The sequence below is a fragment of the Astyanax mexicanus genome, chromosome 6 (genome assembly GCF_023375975.1).
Source record: "Astyanax mexicanus isolate ESR-SI-001 chromosome 6, AstMex3_surface, whole genome shotgun sequence".
Taxonomy (NCBI): domain Eukaryota; kingdom Metazoa; phylum Chordata; class Actinopteri; order Characiformes; family Acestrorhamphidae; genus Astyanax; species Astyanax mexicanus.
Genome location: NC_064413.1, coordinates 52,224,865 through 52,243,707, shown reverse-complemented (window position 1 = coordinate 52,243,707; position 18,843 = coordinate 52,224,865). Strand labels below are relative to the sequence as shown.

The 18,843-nt window shown below is 35.4% G+C and overlaps 1 protein-coding gene across 2 annotated transcripts in view; it reads right to left on the bottom strand.

Moving 5' to 3' along the window:
* Positions 1 to 205: 205 nt before the first annotated feature.
* The window catches only part of actr3b (actin related protein 3B), a 108,005-nt gene continuing 89,367 nt past the window's right edge, over positions 206 to 18,843 (bottom strand). Inside the window, exons 10-13 of one of the 2 annotated variants that reach the window (XM_049480907.1) lie at positions 12,039 to 12,164; positions 7,627 to 7,710; positions 2,625 to 2,743; positions 206 to 278 (exon numbers count right to left, since the gene is read on the bottom strand). In XM_049480907.1, the coding sequence (XP_049336864.1) occupies positions 2,648 to 2,743; positions 7,627 to 7,710; positions 12,039 to 12,164 (306 nt within the window). In that variant the 3' untranslated portion in view covers positions 206 to 278; positions 2,625 to 2,647. Of the gene's footprint in view, positions 2,744 to 7,626; positions 7,711 to 12,038; positions 12,165 to 18,843 lie in introns of both variants that reach the window. The other variant, XM_049480906.1, reaches the window with a different exon arrangement.

Sequence of the window (18,843 nt, the reverse complement as noted above, 5' to 3'; positions counted from 1 at the left end):
TAAAGAACGTTCTGATATTTTAAATAGATTTAAAGAAGTTTCACATTTTAACTAGATTTAACTAGATTTAACTTGCTAAGGTTCGATTTGCAGTGTTTTTGTGTGAGTGTGTGTGTGTTAGTGTGTGTTAGCGTGTGTGTGTGCCTGTGTGAGTGTGTGTGAGAGATTGAAGTGAGAAAGAAAGACACATCAGAGCATTCACAGATTGAAGATCTGAGATGGAAAGTGTTTTTATTCACATTAGCTTCAAACAGCAGGGCTATTTCACCATTCCTCAACTAAAATACAGAAATAAACGCATATCAGAAGGAAAGAGGGGCTTCCGGTTTCAGTAAGATAGACTACATACATCCCTTAAACAGCAGGTGCACTAAAATAATGAAATAAATACCATTTAAATATAGTTTATGTAACTTTTCTGTGTTTTTCTCTCCAGTAAGAATATATTATTATTATTATTACTTCAGCTTCAGCTCGTGTGAATGTTCAGGCTGCTCTCTGTGCTCAGAAACTAATATCTCTGTTACGAATATAAACTATTCTTTGTTTAATACTCTGCAATATAATATAGAAGCATCTATTTGTATATATATATACACATTCAGCTCGATCACTCAATGGCAATCGCTTCAAAACTTCAAAACTTTAAAGCTTCATGCCTCAAGAAAAGAGAGAGAACTGTCCAAACTAATAGCAAAAAGGAAAAGAAAGAGCTTAATGTAAAGGAAACAGTGGTCGGTGTATGGCTTCTGCTGACGACTTCCTTCAGTATGCGTGTGCTGTGCATTTATTGCGTTTTATTCCTGTTTTTGATGTAGCACTAGGATAGACCAGACCTACAGCTCACAGAATAAAAGGGCAACACTTTTTTGAAGGGTACCTACAGTATATATGATATATGAATGAATGTACAGCTCTGGAAAACATTAAGAGATCACTTCAGTTCTGAATTTTGCTATTTATAGGTTTATGTTTGAGTAAAATGAACATAGTTGTTTTAATCTATAAACTTCAGACAACATTTCTCCTAAATTCCAAATATAAATATTGTCATTTAGGGCATTTATTTGCAGAAAATGAGAATTTACTCTGAAATAACACAAAAGATGCAGAGCTTTCAGACCTTAAAGAATGCAAAGAAAACAAAAATTCATATTCCTAAAGTTTTAAAAGTTCAGAAATCTATTTTTGGTGGAATAACCCTGGTGGTTTTAATCACAGTTTTTTTTTCATGCATCTTGGCATCATGTTCTCCTCCACCAGTCTTACACACTGCTTTTGGATAACTTTAGGCTGCTTTACTCCTGGTAAAAATTCAAGCAGTTCAGTTTGGTTTGATGGATTGTGATCATCCAGCTTTTCTATTTGGTAAAATCAAAGAAACTCATCATTTTTAAGTGGTCTCTTATTTTTTCCAGAGCTGTATATACACTGCATGGTCCAAAAAAAGTCTCCACCTGGATGTAAGTAAGTAAATGGGGTTGATGCTGCAGTTGGTCTGCAGGTTTAGGTTCAGCAACAGTATGTGCTGAAAGAATGAGGTCAGCTGACTACCTGAATATACTGAATATAGACCAGGGGCCTCATGTACTAAGACTTGCGTGGACTTCCTACTAAAATGTTCTGTACGTCAGACCTGAAAAGTTCCGTACGCACAAATAAATCCAGATTTATCAAACCGTGCGTAGGCAGAATCCCACGTACTTTCTCTTAGTACATCGCAATCAACCTGAAATCAAGCGCAAATGCACGAAAACATCCCACCTGCCACGACTCCTCCCTCAATTATGCAGAGAATAATGTTATAATAATAATAATAAGAAGAAGAAGAAGAAGAAGAAGAATATGCTAGAGTAAGATATGCAAGTCAAGAAAGAAAAGTGTAGCAAGACACGTAGCATAATTACTAATAATTACCATTGTTTAAATGTATTATTCTAAGATGGATAATACATGCTTTCATTTAAATGCTTTAAATGAGTTGCTTACCAAGAAGCCACACGTCATTAGCAATATTTTCCAATAATGCCAACGCTGCCATCTCCAACAACTCCAGCGCAAACTTTCATGCATTTCTTATATAATCTAGGCTAAGTGGAAACACATTAAACAATATTTCAGTAAGCCAATGAAATTGTCTGATTAATTTTAGTTTATTTTACCCATTATTGGCTTACTACAATGTGTGCGTAAAGGATATCTTAATAGTTGTAATTTCAATGCATCGCCTCTAAGTGTCGCCAAATGACAAAAACACAATATATACGTACAAAAAACATACGTACGCCTGAAATGAAAGTGCCGTGGGGGAACGCACTTTCTCACGTTCGAGTCACATTTAGTACATCTGACTGTGAGCGTGAAATATGACGTACGCAATGTTTTTGTGCGTACGCACCTTTAGTACATGAGGCCCCAGGTTATTCCATCAATGGATATGGGATGGGTACCTATCAAATAAAGTGTAACTGAAAAAATCCAGTGTATTCTGTTGTAGTTAAGTTGTAGTAGTTGTGTTTTTAGCTTGAGTAGTAGAGTTTCTGCAGTAGTAGTAGTAGTAGTAGTAGTTATAGTAGTAGTATAGTGGAGGTTGAAGCACAGTGCAGGAGGTTCGGTAAGCTCACTGGAGGCCTGCAGATCTCCAGCGTTAGGACATGATGCCGAACACTGGGTTGTGGCGACAGATGCTGGGGCCGTGCTCTTCATAGTCTTTCTTGGTGTGGCACACTTCAAAGAACTCAGGCTGTTGTGAAAAAACACCAAAAACAGAACAAATATAAATAAGAGCATCCAGACTATGAAGGAACACATAGGGAATCATGAAACCCCTTGTAAAAGAAAAGTGCATTTAAATATATATTTTTAAAAGTATGCTTAGCATGGAAAAGTTTTGGAACAACGTATGGCAACTTAAGTATATTTCAATTGCAATTAACCTATATTTAAATACAACGTAAAATATTTAGGTTGTGCTTTTGAGTGCTTTATCTTCTGCAAACTTAAGTAGATTTAAATATGTGGGGTTTTTTTTAAACATCGTTTTATTAACTTTGAGTATTGATGTACATTTTGTGTACACCGTAATGCAACTGGAAAAAAAACTACACTAAAGTGCACTTTAAGCAGTATTTAATGCCACTACACATAACGTATAATTTAAAACATGTTTCTTTAAAATATATATTTTATAGAAATACAGAGAAAAGTATATTTATTTTGTATTTTCATAAAGTATACTTTAAGCAGTGTTTAATGTCACTACATGTACAGTATGTACTATCTACACAAAGTATAATTTAAAGCATGTTGCTTATATATATATATATATATTTTTTTTTTTTTACAGAGAAAGTGTATTTAATTTGTATTTTCCTAAAGTATATTAAGTTAAAAAGCTTTTAGAATTATTCACCTAAGTAGAATTTGTATTACTTTTAATACTCTAAAGCATACTTACCCCTTTTTACATGTAGTAACTTAAAACTGTTAAACAAACCAAAAATACTATGTAAAGAAGTATTTAGGTGCTCTTATCTGAGGAGCTGTTATATTTTTGTGGTTCCTGAGGCTGGTAACTCTAAAGAACTTATCCTGTACAACAGAGGAAACTCTCACTCTTTCTTTCCTGGGGTGGTCCTGATGAGAGCCAGTTTCATCATCATAATTTTTTTGATGGTCTTTGTGGTGACTGCACTTGAGGATACTTTCAAAGTTCTTGAAATTTCTTAAAATATTTTTTCTTTATTTAGTTGAGTAGTTGTTGCTTCTCATAATCTGGATTAGAACATTCCTCAAATATTCACTATTCACTGTATACCTGTAACTCTACCTCTTCACTACTTTACTTTAACTGATGCTCTCAAACACTTTATTAAGAGACAAGAAATTCAAGTAATTAACTCTTGATGAGTTCAGCACAGCTGTTAACTGAAAGCCTGAATTCCAGGTGACTCTACCTCATAAAGCTGACTGAAAAAAATCAGCCAATATGTTCAAAACTGTAATCTTCAAGGTGTTTCAGCTGTAGGTAGGAGTGTGTAATAGAGTGGAGGACAGTGAGAGATTAAACACAGTGTTTAAAAACTCCAGCAGCACTGCCATATCTGATACGCTCATTGTACCAGCAAATAAAAATATCTGATTTTATTTACATATAGTTCAGATTTCTGAAACGTCTCTAAATCTAGTTTAGAGCTGAAATTTCCTTAAATATAGTTCATATATCTGTAATTTATTTAAATCTAGTTGAAATATATGCATTTTCTTTAAATCTAGTTAAAATATCTGAAATTTCTTTAAATCTAGTTGAAATATCTAATAGTTATTATAGTTATATAGTTAAAATAGGGAAAATATTTTAAATATAAATTTGCATATCTGCAATTTCTCTTCTTTGTAATTTTACAAGAATAGTCAACTTATGATTTCTTCTTTTAAGTAATTCATTCTACTGAATCCTTGTTTTAAGCATAATTTCTAGACAAAAAAGCAAATCTATTTTTGTCTGAAACTTTTAGTAGATTAACTCACTTAAAACAAGTACAAAGAAATAAAAATAATCATTTTAATTCTTATTATATTACTTTCAATCTAAAAAAATCTATAATATTAATTTATAATTTAATATAAACGATCTGGCCTTGGAATAAAAAATAGAAATAAAATTATATAAAAATAAATTATACGAAACATTATTATTCAAACAACATTTAAGAGTATTTTTAATTGTGAAATCTCTAATGGCAATGCAATTTACCTTAAAACTATGAGCCTGGTTACACATAGTCACCTAACTGAACACACCACTGCCTTGTATGAGGAAACTAGTGTTAAATGCCAAGTTCACGCTGCTCCCGAGATCTACAAATATTGATTTTAATACAGCGAATATCACTTTCTGTTAGGATTCAGTACGGTGTCAGATAGGGAATGAAAAACCTACTATTAAACCTCATATTAAAAAATAGTCTCTCAGTGCAGACACAAGCTCTGCATCCTGTACTGAAATAAATCTTGTATATAACAAAAAAAATAAAAAATCATGGAGGCAAATTTATTATCTATCAATCTGAACTGTGATGATGTTGCAATCTATAAACATGCATCTTCCAGAGCTCTCAAACTCTCCAGCTCTCTAAACTCAATCCATCACTCCTCACTAAGACTGATGGGCTTTTAAATTACAGTGAATTACTGATGAACCTTCAGAACTCACCCCTACAGACTCTTGTCTAGTCTTTATTAGCAGCACAGCTGGATATTTACTGACTTATTGTTATTTATAAAACACTTTCCATCTATAGACCAGCTTATACCACACCTATAATATTAATGTAATAACGGATCACCTGTCAGATGCCGATAGTTTATACACTGTAAAAATAAAAAATTTGAGAAAACTCAAAATATCATTAAGAGTTTTTTGAGTTTTGAGACAAACTCAGTCTTTTAAGTTTTGAAGGAAACCACATGCAGTTGTGCCAACCAACAATATTTAGTGCAGATTATTAATTTTTCATATGTATTGAAACTTCAAATATTAAATCTCACCAACTTAAAAATGTATTTTTCTTTAGGTGGCCTGATTTAAGTTCTAAAAAATGTATATTCCAAGTTTTGCTGACTATCCTTTAGGACCAACTAAAACAATCTTTGCCTGTGTTTTCTTTCTACCCTCTTTTGACCATGTTTTGGTATTTACCAACCTTGATTTTTATTGCTCTCTGATATTGCTTTGCCAGTGAATGACCCCTGAACTGTTAAACGTGTATGGTATGTTTTCTCTCTCTTGCTGCTGTTCACTGGTTTTAACCCTGATCGTTGTGACTACCTCTTGTACTGCCACTTTTTTCAATAAAACTGTTTTATTGTTGTTGAAAATCTTTAATTTGATTAATTTTACACTCAATTTATTTTAGTACATTCATTTTTGTCTTGTTTCAAATCCCAATACATTGTAAATACAATGCATGTTAAATGAACAATTCATTTTACTGATTAACTGTAGTAAAAGCAATGGGTTGGTGTATTAGTAGTATTTTAGTTTGGGGGGCCTAGAGGTAACAGTAGCATAGTTTTAACATAATGTGAATCAGTCAGTTGTTGTTCTGTACAATGTGCAAAAACTGAATGAACCAATGCTCCAAAATATATTCCACTTGAAATAAAATCTGTGTTCTGTGTGACAGTGATAATATACAGTATTATATATAGGTAATGTGTTTGTGAGTTTCATATGTGTACATTACTGATTTTATTTCATTTAATTTCATTTATCTCTTAGCTTCTTTTGCTCTTCAGTGCTCTTTATTCCTTTATTACGTTTAACTATATTCTTATTCTATTTATTGTTTATTACAAAATGTACTATTTTACGGGGTTACAGGGGCGAGGAACACAAAAGTAATGCAATAGTTACTTTTACTGGTAACTAGTTACTTTTATAGTGGAGTAACTCAGTTAGTAACTCAGTTACTTTTTTGAAGAAGTAACTAGTAACTATAACTAATTACTTTTTCAAAGTAACGTGCCCAACACTATATTTAATACACTTGAAGTATATTGTAAATGTACTACTTTGCGGATTGATGCACAAATTGTCTACAACTTAATGACACTGGGAAGAAAACTACACTAAAGCTGTATTTAATGCCACTACATATATTTTCTGTCAACACAATGTAATAATAATATTTTAAAGCATATTGCTTATGTAAATACAGACAAAGTATATCTATTGTGTACTGTCATTGAGTATAGTAAATAGAAAATGCACTTTTAGTATTCTTTATCTAGTTTGAACATATTTTTAATGCTTTTAAGTATACTTTAAGTAACTTGCTTTAGTAACTATATTCTTTTTCTATTGGCTACCAGTTGATGCTCGCATCAAATTCAAAGCTCTTACAATCGCCTACAAGGTGATGACAGAACAGGCTCCTTCCTACCTGCACTCGCTCCTGAAGGCTTACGCTACCTCCCGGCCGCTGCGCTCCTCCAGTGAACGTCGCCTCGCTTTACCAAACACTCACACAAAGCAATCCAGACTGTTCTCATAAAGAGTTCCCCAATGGTGGAACAAACTACCTTCCACTACCAGATCAGGAGAATCTCTCGCTATCTTTAAGAAACTCCTGAAGACAGAGCTCTTCAAAGAGCACTTACTCTCCTAACACCTCTAACTAACTACCTTCTACTACCAGATCAGGAGAATCTCTCACTATCTTTAATAAACTCCTGAAGACAGAGCTCTTCAAAGAGCACTTACTCTCCTAACACCTCTAACAAACTAACTAATTCTAACCTCATTTCCTTCTTCCCCTCCTTCACTCCTCTATCCTATTATTCCCCTTTCACCTCCTTTTATCCCTATCCAAAGATGTTTTACCTTTAAACTTATTTTACATTGTACTTGACTATTGTAAGTCGCTTTGGACAAAAGCGTCTGCCAAATGTAATGTAATGTAATGTAATGTAATTTATTGTTTATTGTACCTTCTTTCATAGTGTAATGTTTGTCAGTAGTCTGTGTAATTGGTACATGTCATTGTATATGTAACATATTCTGTGAAATAAAGTGATTCTGATTCTGATTATAATTGAGTTTGTCCACTGTAGGATTTTTACCGTGGAAGCCAGCATGGATCCTCCGAACCAGACGGCGTATCTCTGCATATGATGGGTAATCACCTGCACCTCCATTGGTTTGGGCTGCGACACAGAAAAAGACACAGATAACAGAGAGCAGAGTCTAGAGACTAGTGATATCTAACACCAGGTAAAACAAACTGCACACACTTGAGAAATATAAAAGAAAATATAAATATAGAAGAATCTGATGAAAAATAGAAACACAAAGGCAAATTTCTCCACTGTGTCTGATAATTGTTTAACCCTTAAAACCCTACGGACAGATTTATTATCCAAAATAGTCTCTTGTGTTCTCAGTTTAATTACTCAGGAATCCCTTCACACATAAACATAATCCATATACAGTTAGAAAGGGCGGAACTTACTCTTTCTAAAAATAGTGATCACATCCCAGTGTAGTAAAGCTAAATCTACAAGAAACCCATTGAGAAAAACACCTAAAAAAGTGAAAAACCTCCTTCCCCAACCAATATTATTTACCTTTAGTGCTTCAAACATATTTATATGATGTTTCAAGCCAAATAATATCAGTAAATAAAGACTCAAAAGTGTCCACAGAAAAAGAAGTGTGAAACTACCTGCTTTACTCAAACTAAAGCTAGGTATGGTGTGCGCACCACTTTATATAGTTTTTATTTTACTCGCACATTTTTACTAAGTAGTTATTTCGCACTAAACCTTTTTATTTATTTAGGCTAAAAAGTTTATATTTTTGTATCTAGTTTTCTTTGTGTGTTCTGATTAAAATACTGAAAGGTATAGGCTGCTCTGAGTGTCAGGTTTTTAGTATCTACATGTATCCTAGAGGTGATTATTGATTATCAAGAGAAATAAATCCGCCTGATGCTGTTTCTACATGTATTTTATCAAAGTAATAATTAATAAGTCATGTAATGAACTCAAATCATCAATATTCTTATGCTATCAACTCATATACACTCTAGTCCAGGGGTGTCCAAACTTTTTTTGTTGGGGGCCAGAAGTAGAAATATATTTGAAGTCAAGGGCCACAGACTCTGTAATAAAACTCTTTGGCCCGTTTTTCTGCGCTACAGCTGCGCACTCTCTCCACTTTTAACTCAGATTAATGTTAAATCTAAGTTTAACATTAAACTCAGATTACTCTCCAGCACTTAAGAACATTTTAACTCTAACACTTCATCAACTCGAACTTCATTTATAAATCAATTTCACACCATTAAACTTTAGTGATACATTTTATTATTTATAGAATCGAAAGAATGAAATGTTTCTCTCTGTTCTTTTCATTACAGTTACTGATGAATATTTATTTGAGACCTTGATGAATATGAGACCTTGCCTCTACATCATAAAAGGAGACCAGACCCTCCTCATAATCCACAAACACCTTCTGGGGCTTCACTTTCAGAGAGAGGAGAACTGGATTATCAGCACAAATCTCATACTCATTCCCATTTCTCAACCACACAGTCCAGAATCCATTCTGTGGACTCTAAAATCTCCCACCAGGGGTGTCCAAACTTTTAATAAAACAAATAATGAAATAAACCACTTTAAATAATACTTTTTTCCTGATTATTTCATTTACACACCATTTTACTTGACTTACTATCTTTTTCTTTGACAGTGTTGTGTAAACTAAGATTTTTCGAATTGATGTTTAATTTCATGATGTCTCCTAATATAAAACTCCTTAATTATGGCAACTATGCGCACCCTCTCCACTTTTAGACTCTTTGGCCCATTTCTCTGCGCTAGAAATGCGCACTCTCTCCGCTTTTAGACTCTTTGGCCCGTTTCTCTGCGCTAGAAATGCACACTCTCTCCGCTTTTAGACTCTTTGGCCCGTTTTTCTGCACTAGAAATGCACACTCTCTCCGCTTTTAGACTCTTTGGTCCGTTTTTCTGCGCTAGAAATGCGCACCCTCTCCGCTTTTAGACTCTTTGCTCCGTTTTTCTGCGCTAGAAATGCGCACCCTCTCCGCTTTTAGACTCTTTGCTCCGTTTTTCTGCGCTAGAAATGTGCACCCTCTCCGCTTTTAGACTCTTTGGCCCGTTTCTGACACCTAGCGTTCAAACTTTGAATCTCACACTATAAAAACCTGTTTAACAGCGGGCCAACTTTCATTCTATTTCTAAAATACCTTAATCAACTCAATGTAATAATAATATTTTAAAGCATATTGCTTATGTAAATACTGATAAAGTATATTTAATGTGTACTTTCATTGAGTATATTACATAGAAAATGCACTTTTAGTATTCTTTACCTAATTTGAACATACTTTTAATGCTCTTAAGTATACTTCCTTTTCCACCATAATACCAACTCTTTCATAATGTGCTGTTTTAAACTACACAGTTAATGGAGATCATGATAATAAAGCTGTGCAGAAAATATTCCTTCCTCCAAAAACTTCTCAGAGTTGGGCATTTCACAGCAGCTTTTAAAACACTTCACTGTTGTTTCTTGGCTCTGCTTTTTTTGTTCTACTCAAAGGGCTGCTCCTGACATGCTCAGCGTGCTCATTAGGCACCTGGGCTCTAATGTTCTTACTCATTAGGCCTCTGTAGAGCTGCTTTGTTACAGAGTTTTATAAGTAATGAACTGAACTGAGATGGAAACCAGCAGCCCATGCTAAACAAAAAGCTAGTTAAGGCAGGTGTAGCGCTGCACTGCTGAAACTAAAACACAGTCAGTGTGACAGAGCACGCTGGAGGAAAGCAGTACTAACACTGTAACATAATATAGCAGCAGCAGCTAGCGGAGCATGAGCACAGTTAGAAAACTGACCTTTAATAATAATAAAAGGGTTTTATCCAACTAATCACATTATTTATTAGCCTGTCTCTCAGCAGTGAGACAGTTTAACATATTTAACACATCGCACTATAGGGCGGAAATCGGTTTATAAGGCGCACTATCAATAATTGTCTATTTTCTAGTGTATTTTTATGCACAAGGCGCACCGGATTATAAGGAGCATTTTAAGCAGCGCTAGCTGGGATTAGAAGCAGACTACAGGCCAATAATACCCACCTCTGAACGAGGAAATAATGCTTAGCAGATAATGCTAATGCTGCTCCAGCAGTGGTAGCCATGGCTGGAAGCAGACTACAGGCCAATTATACCCACCTCTGAACAGGGAAATAGTGCTTAGCAGGTAATGCTAATACTGCTGGAGGACTAAACTGAAACTCCTGTATAATGCTGGACTTTAGCAGGGTGGTTTTTATAAGGATTATAAGGTGCACTGATGATTTTTGGGAAAATTAAAGTGTTTTAAGTGCGCCTTACAGTCCGAAAAATAGAGTATACTGTAGAAACTCCAGATGTCATTAAAACAGATGCAGCAAAACACAAGTCCAGTAAAAAAAAGTAAGAGGAATTTCTCATTCTAAAGAAAGTAGCTGAGATTATGTGAGCTAGTCTGAAGAATAAACCATGGCTACCACTGCTGGAGCAGCATTAGCATTATGTGCTAAGCACTATTTCCCTGTTCAGAGGTGGGTATTATCGGCCTGTTTTCTGCTTCTAAACATGGCTACCACTGCTGGAGCAGCATTAGCATTATCTGCTAAGCACTATTTCCCTGTTCAGAGGTGGGTATTATTGGCCTGTAGTCTGCTTCTAACCCCAGCTAGCACTGTTGAAGAAGCACTAGCATTACCCACTAACCGTGCTAGCCATCTAAGCTTACTATTAATAAACTGAAGTGCTTTACTCAAACAAATAAACAGTTTTTAGGAGAGAAATCTGTGTAGATTAATATCCAGTGCTGCTTTGACTTATCTGACTCCTCTGAAAATGTTCTTTTAAGAATTCACAGTTTTCTCCTGGATGCCCCCAATAGATATACTAGACTTTATTAGGAGAAATTTGGAGATGTTTTAATCACTATTTTCATTATGGATGTTATTTGCAATTTAGTCTCCACTTGGATTTAACTACGCAAATGATCTGTGTCATTGCAGAAGCTTATTGAAACAATGCCACAGTGAATGTGTGCCGCAATCAAAGCTAAAGGTGATCCAAGCTAATATTAGAGTGTGTGAACTTTTTTTTGGTGGTGACTTTTGTTGGTCAGGCAGTGAAATACAATATTAGTTTTACTGACAAAATAAAAAAAAAATACTCTCCAGATAGATAACTTTTTAGTTACATTTTTCTTTTTTGCTGGGGCTAAACATGTGTTAGGTATGTTATGTATGATAATATAACTATAATGTCAAGTTCCACTGGACATGGCAAAAGTCGGCACAATCCTAGTAGCTGTCTTATGACTTTTGGTATGGCAGTGCAATTGATGTATGTGTGGTATTGGTGTGGATTTGCCTGTATTTTGTCTGTAACACTGTAGATGGATTTCTGTATTTTTATAACCGTTAAAACATTGAACACTGACCTTTATTCTGCCTCCGCTGAGCTCCTCACTAAGTCTGAGTCTGGCGTCCACCACCCGCTTCAGATCCCTCTGCAGCCGTCGACCAAAGTCTCTGAACATGGTTGATCCCCCAGACAGCACTATATTCTAACAAACACAAAATACACACAAATATACACATTTAGATGCAAGAATATATATATATACAAGGGTTGGACAATGAAACTGAAACACCTGGTTCACATTGAAACCCTGGATACCGTGGCTCTTGATACATCACAAAGACTTGATGTCTTGGTCACAGATGCTCCAGCAAGACGTGCACCAACAATTTGTCCTCTTTTGAACTCTGGTATGTCACCCATAATGTTGTGTGCATTGCAATATTTTGAGTAAAACTGTGCTCTTACCCTGCTAATTGAACCTTCACACTCTGCTCTTACTGGTGCAATGTGCAATTAATGAAGATTGGCCACCAGGCTGCTCCAATTTAGCCATGAAACCACCCACACTAAAATGACAGGTGTTTCAGTTTCATTGTCCAAACCCTATAGGATCCCTATCTTACACCCTGCACATGGCGTGTTGTTATGCTCATCAAAGCAAGTTTTAATGCTCACTGCTATTTTACACCCCGCCAACAGTCTATATTCACTCCACTTAAACAGCAATGCTGCAAACCAAAGTCTAGACCGAAGAGCTAAAATGTGGCCCAACCATCAGAGAGGACCATGGTTAAGATCTATGGAACCATGGTCTGGTTGGTTTTCAGTATGGTTGGCTTTAGATGGTTTGGAGTTAAATTACAGAAAGTTGAGTCAGGCTATTGTCACCATTTAAACAATAGAAGATGAAAAAGAACTGTTGTTTTGCTGAAATTCAACTGGTGATTCTGTATCTACTGTAACTGTAGATTAACCCTTCTCCATAAACAGGAATGAAAGGAATCCAAGGGGAGTCTGCTACAATCTTTCTGCTGGGTTTGAGTCTGGTTCAGACTTGCCTCGTTTTTAATCTGATACTTCTTATAACCTGTTTTTTTAAAACAGCTTCAAAAGCTGGATTGAGAAATCAGCTTCTTAGCGGATATGCTTGATGTTGAGGATGCATTTGATGTGTTCTGTAGGTGTACGCAAGCACTGCACCATCATTGCATCACCCCTCACCCTGAAACGGCCTTTAGTACAAACTCCATGTAAAGGTTTAGCAAACTAACTCTAGTTTTGTTGGAGTGCATTATGGATACTTGTTTTTTTCTCATAGGATATGTGTGTTATATACAGGGGCATGCATTTGGACTTATAGGCATTTATTAAGTGGTTAATTCAGTGGGTAGAACATGACCTATTCTCTAATAGACACAAAATAGAGAGGGATGAAACATTATTTTAAACATTTTAAGTAACATTAATTAAAATATTTACTTTCCGGTTTGTAAAATGTTAGAGACAATGTATAGGATCACCGTGCAAATGTTTGGACACCCCAAGAGATTTGAGATTTCAGGTAAATTTCTTAGCTTAATGAGCTTATTATGCTATCACTTGTACATAAACAATGCTGGTAACACTTTATAATAAGACTGCCTTAATAATTACCAGGTTATCAATCAACCTTTATTTTCACTCAGAAATACATTAAGAGTGACCCTCATTTATGTAGCCAAGCATTTATAGAAAAAAGGGATAGAAAACATTAGATAAGTAATTAGAAATAATAAAGGAAAAAAATAAAATAAATACAAATTTAAAATTTTAAATACAAAAATGCACATTTTAAATAAATAAATTAAATTTAAAAAATGCATATATATATATATATATATATATATATATATATATATATATATATATATATATATATATATACCGTAAAATAATAAACACATAAAAAGTAAAGAATTCATTAAACATTAAATCATGAAAAATAAGAATAGTAAAGGTAAATGATAGAATGACAGGAAATGATAAAATGAATAATAAAGAACAGAAGATCAGAAGAATTAAAAAATTAAAAAATAATAAATAAAATTAAATAATAAAAAGTAAGAACAATAAACATTTAAATAATAATATAAGAAAGGATTAACTCAGTTAAAACAGACACAGTCTTTCTGATGGTGATTAGAATTTAAAAGTTTAGCCAAAAGCAGATTTTTCCAGTTTACTAAAAACTCTCATTACCTGACAGGTGATCCAGCCACTGGAGCAAGTCTGATATGTACTGCTATTTATTGAAATATTATAGATAAAATATATAAGCTGGCAAAGAATTAGCTACTGTGATTCTCTTCAAGAAGCTAGTAAGGACCAACCAACTCTATCATTATAGTCTGCAGCAGGTTAGATTTTCTATACAGTGTTTCATATACTTTAAAACTCATAAACTGGTGGTGGTGCACATTTTTCTGGTGCAAATTTACCATCTTCTTAAAAATAACAAAACCAAATTTAAAAGGTACTTTTCGTAGCCAATAAAAAATAGGCTATTTGTGCTGTAACCAATAAAAACAATGTGGTGTTCCTGAAATAGCTGTCAGAACAGGAACACCTTTGGCTGAAGCTTGAGGGTATTGGTTCCGGTGGTGATTGGAGACTTGTTGCTCCGCCCAGGAGCTCAGTTGCTATTGGCCGATGCTGAAGGCGGGAAATTTAAAAGAGTCTTTTGTCCGGCAATCATGACTTTTCTTTCCAACCAGCCTGACAACCAAGCCGACACAAACTTTCTTGGGTTTTATTGTTAATTTGGGTTGACCTATATATATGTATATATAGCATAGCATAGCATAGCATAGCAGCCGGTGCCAGGAAGCAGTCTATGGGGAGTCTATATATATGTGTATGTCTATGGCGGCGCTCAGAGCTGAAGCTAGCATTATGGGATGTAAACAGAGGTTTTTAATAAGCTTCTTGTGCACTTTTTAAGTTATTAATGCCTCATTTTAAATGTCAGGACTCTCTGGATTCTAGCAAGGAGGTGTGGAGCTACTTTGAGCTGGATAACGGTGTAAAAATCAATTTATTGGGGTAAATTATGCCCCGTATTACCCAGTCTGAAGGGTGTTTGTTGGACTGTTAAAATTTCTGGATCTTGGAAAGCTGTGGGAGAACGGAGGTGTGCTATTCATCAAAGGTAAGTACTTTTTTTATCATGTTTTACAACTGCAAAAATCTATTTTTTCTCCTTTAATAATATAATATATTTTTATGAATATTAAAAATGTATTCTTTCTGAACTAAAGATTTCTAGTTGGCACAACTGTCTGATTATTACTTTTTTTTTTTTTTCAAAACTTAGTTGGTGTGCAAGTTTGAGTTGGCCTCAAACTCAAAAATTTATGTTACCTTAAAATTTTGCATTTTCTCAACTTTTTTACAGTGTATTCCATCCTATACTCTACACTCCCACTCACTCACCTTTAACCACATGACACCTAATATTTCCACTTTGGTTACTGTGGCCGTTTATCTTCCCTTCACAAATATACTATCCAGCTGCTATGCCACAAGCTAATAGTAATAATATGAATGAATTAATCTATCAATTATTATTAAAAATAACAAAAAAGCTAAACTGCATTTTGCCAAAATGTACACAAATAAGCCAAAATCGGTAGAGCTTTCTGGTAAAGCACATCATTATACTGTTCACCTAAAAAAGCAGAAGGTCTACGAAGAAAAGAAAACAGTACTTATGGTCAAATATGTTTAAAAAAGGGTGGCGTTTCAAAGATGTTTTGGGTTGGTTTGCTGCTTCTGGCACTGGGTGTATTGATTGTGTGTAGGGCATCATAAGTTTTTAAAGATGTTCAAAGGACTTTGGGTCGCAATATAGAGCCCAGTATCAGAAAGCTGGGTTTAAGTCCTAGGTCATGGGTCTTCCAGCAGGACAATGACCCCAAACGTACTTCAAAACAAAGCGCCCAGAAATGGATGAAAACTATACTTTTTTTTTTGCAAAGTTTGCAAAGGTGCCAACACTTTCAACCATGACTTATATTATACAGTACAGGCCAAAAGTTTGGAGACACCTTCTCTTTTTCAATGCTTTATTTCCATGACTATTTACACTGTTATTTTTCACTGAAGGCATCAAAACTATGAATGAACACATGTGGAGTTTTATGTTAAAGGTTAAATAACTGAAAACATGTTTTATATTCTAGTATCTTCAAAATAGCCACCCTTTGCTCTGATTACTGCTTTGCACACTCTTGGCATCATTCTCTCAATGAGCTTCTCTAAAAGAGGTGGCCACCTGAAATGAAAATTTTTCAATAGTCTTGAAGGAAGGAGTTCCCAGAGGTGTTTATTAGCACTTGTTGGCTCTTTGCCTTCTTCACTCTGTGCTCCAGCTCACCCCAAACCATCTGGATTGGGTTCAGGTCCGGTGACTGTGGAGGTTCAGCTCATTTTTTGTTAAGTACATAAAACTCCACATGTGTTCATTCATAGTTTTGATGCTTCAGTGAGAATCTACAATGGAAATAGTCATGAAAATAAAGAAAACCCTTTTTGCCTGTACTTTTAATACTAAATAGCATAAAATAATAATAATAAAAAGCATAAAACTCAACTCTTTTAAACTCAACTACAAAAAAAAGCCTAAAACTCAGTTCTTTTAAGGAAGTAAAAGGTTGTTGCAGTAAAGTCTGTGTAATTAGAAAGAGCACAGTCGATAAGGAGCTGGAATGTCACCAGGAAAGTGAGTGACCTCAGGCTGACCTGAGCTTCATATTGACGGGTAGTGATAAAACGGGATCTGCAGTAAATCCCTGCATCACTGTGGAGGTGAGGGGTCGATCTTTCTTTAACAAACTTGTAAAGCTGTGTGGTTTGGATTAGATGGATGCTAGAACAGCATGTACGGAATATCAACAGCATCAGACAAGGAGATTAAAGAGGAGATGGGTTGTCACGGTGATTCACCGCAGATCAGAAAAGTTTTTTCAATTTATACAGCATGCTCTGAGCTCCAGCTTGGATTCTATCACTCATCTTTCAAAAAATAGTTGCACCCAGAAGAAATAAACTGACAGGAATGAAACTTGGTGGGTAATCGTGCCATACTGTCAAAGGGTGGTCTGGCGGTCTGAAGCGCTGCCACTATGATCGGGAGATTGCTGGCTCTCTCTGGGTGGGTACAGTAGATGGCGCTCTTTCCCCTCATCACTCCTAGAGTGATGTGGATCAGCACAAGGCTGCGTCTGTGAGCTAATGTATCGGAACCGAGTCACTGCGCTTTCCTCCGAGTGCGCTGTGATGCTACTTGACAATGCTACAGCTACCAGCAGCAGCTCAAAAAGAGGCGGAGTCTGACTTCACATGTATCGGAGAGGCATGTGCTAGTCTTCACCCTCCTTGTGTTGAGGCATCACTAGTGATAGGGGGAGTTATAATGAGTGGGTTGAAATAAAATTATTACAAACTATAAAAGTAAAAGTAATTTAAGAGGAAAAATGCAATTGAGGACAAAAGCTTAGGCCACGCCCCAGGAGCCTCTAGTACACTACCAAAAAAAAAAAGGCTCACCACATCCTCTATAAAATATGTTGGTGGTTGGACATGCATGGCTTTCAATGGCACTATCCATCCATCCATCCATCCATCCATCCATCCATCCATCTATCTATCTATGAATGAGCATCGCAACACACTGCCTTGCCCAGGTTGTAAGACACACACTAACAAACACACGGGCAGGAAACGTTACAGAAATGGACATATTGATTTCTGTCCTTATTAAATTGCTCTGAGAACTTTAAAAGCATCATCCTACATCCCAACGCTCCTGCTGAGCTACTCAGATGCTTTCAATAAAGACAACAAGCCCAGTCTAACTATAATCAGTGCTTCTTTTCTCAGCCTTTGACTCGTTTATTCCACATGCGGATCAAAGCGTACGGTTTTGAGTGTAATGAGCTGCTTTATATCCGCACTTCTAATTATCAGTCAGCAGAATTGGATTTCATTGAGGTATTGTTTGCTTTGTTTGTCTCGACAGACTAAAGGCCTCCAGACTAAAACCTCAACGAACACACAGTTTATACTCGACTACAATGGAGGCGCTGCCTCAGTCACGTTTCTGATGCCTGGTCCTGTAGTCGTAAACTTCCAAACTAAAGTTGGAAATTGGGACGCATGCTTATTCACTGTTTCTTCCATAGACTGAAAAGTGAAGCCACTACGTCTCCTACGCCATCTGGTGGCTGGCTCCAGTACAACTTTTTAAACCCCGCCTATTTCCAATTGAACTGAATGAGAGATGGTGGAATATTTAATCTAAAATTACACTTCCAGGATTTTTTATATTCTACATTCTGCAAGCCCCCCTCCTGTGTTATTAACCCCCAGTGTATTTCTTTACAGTAAATACGTTTTATAGGAGTTATTCTGTGATATTTAAAGGGGTGTGGAGATGTGGTGACTGACAACTGAGGGCAAGTTGATTGACAGGTCGCCTGAGAGCGTGAATGCGCACCGCCACTATGACTACTGTTAAAAATTATTGAATTTCTGAAGTAAAGAAATGCCTTGATCAACTGTTGTAACAGAACCTCAGGGTTCCCTCCATCAATTCATTAGTATTCATCCCTTGTGGAAAAGAAGTATACTTAAATTATGCTGAAATAGGTCTGTACTTAAGTTATGTTATTTTTGAACCAATAATTTGTACTTAATTACTACTTATTTGTAATTAAAATAATATAAATTTGCACTAAATTCATATTGAGTATACTAGTCGTATGTTATTTTCGCCACTATTTCATATAATTTAAGTATATTTGTGTGAGCTGTCCAACTGAACATTTAAAATCTATTAAAAT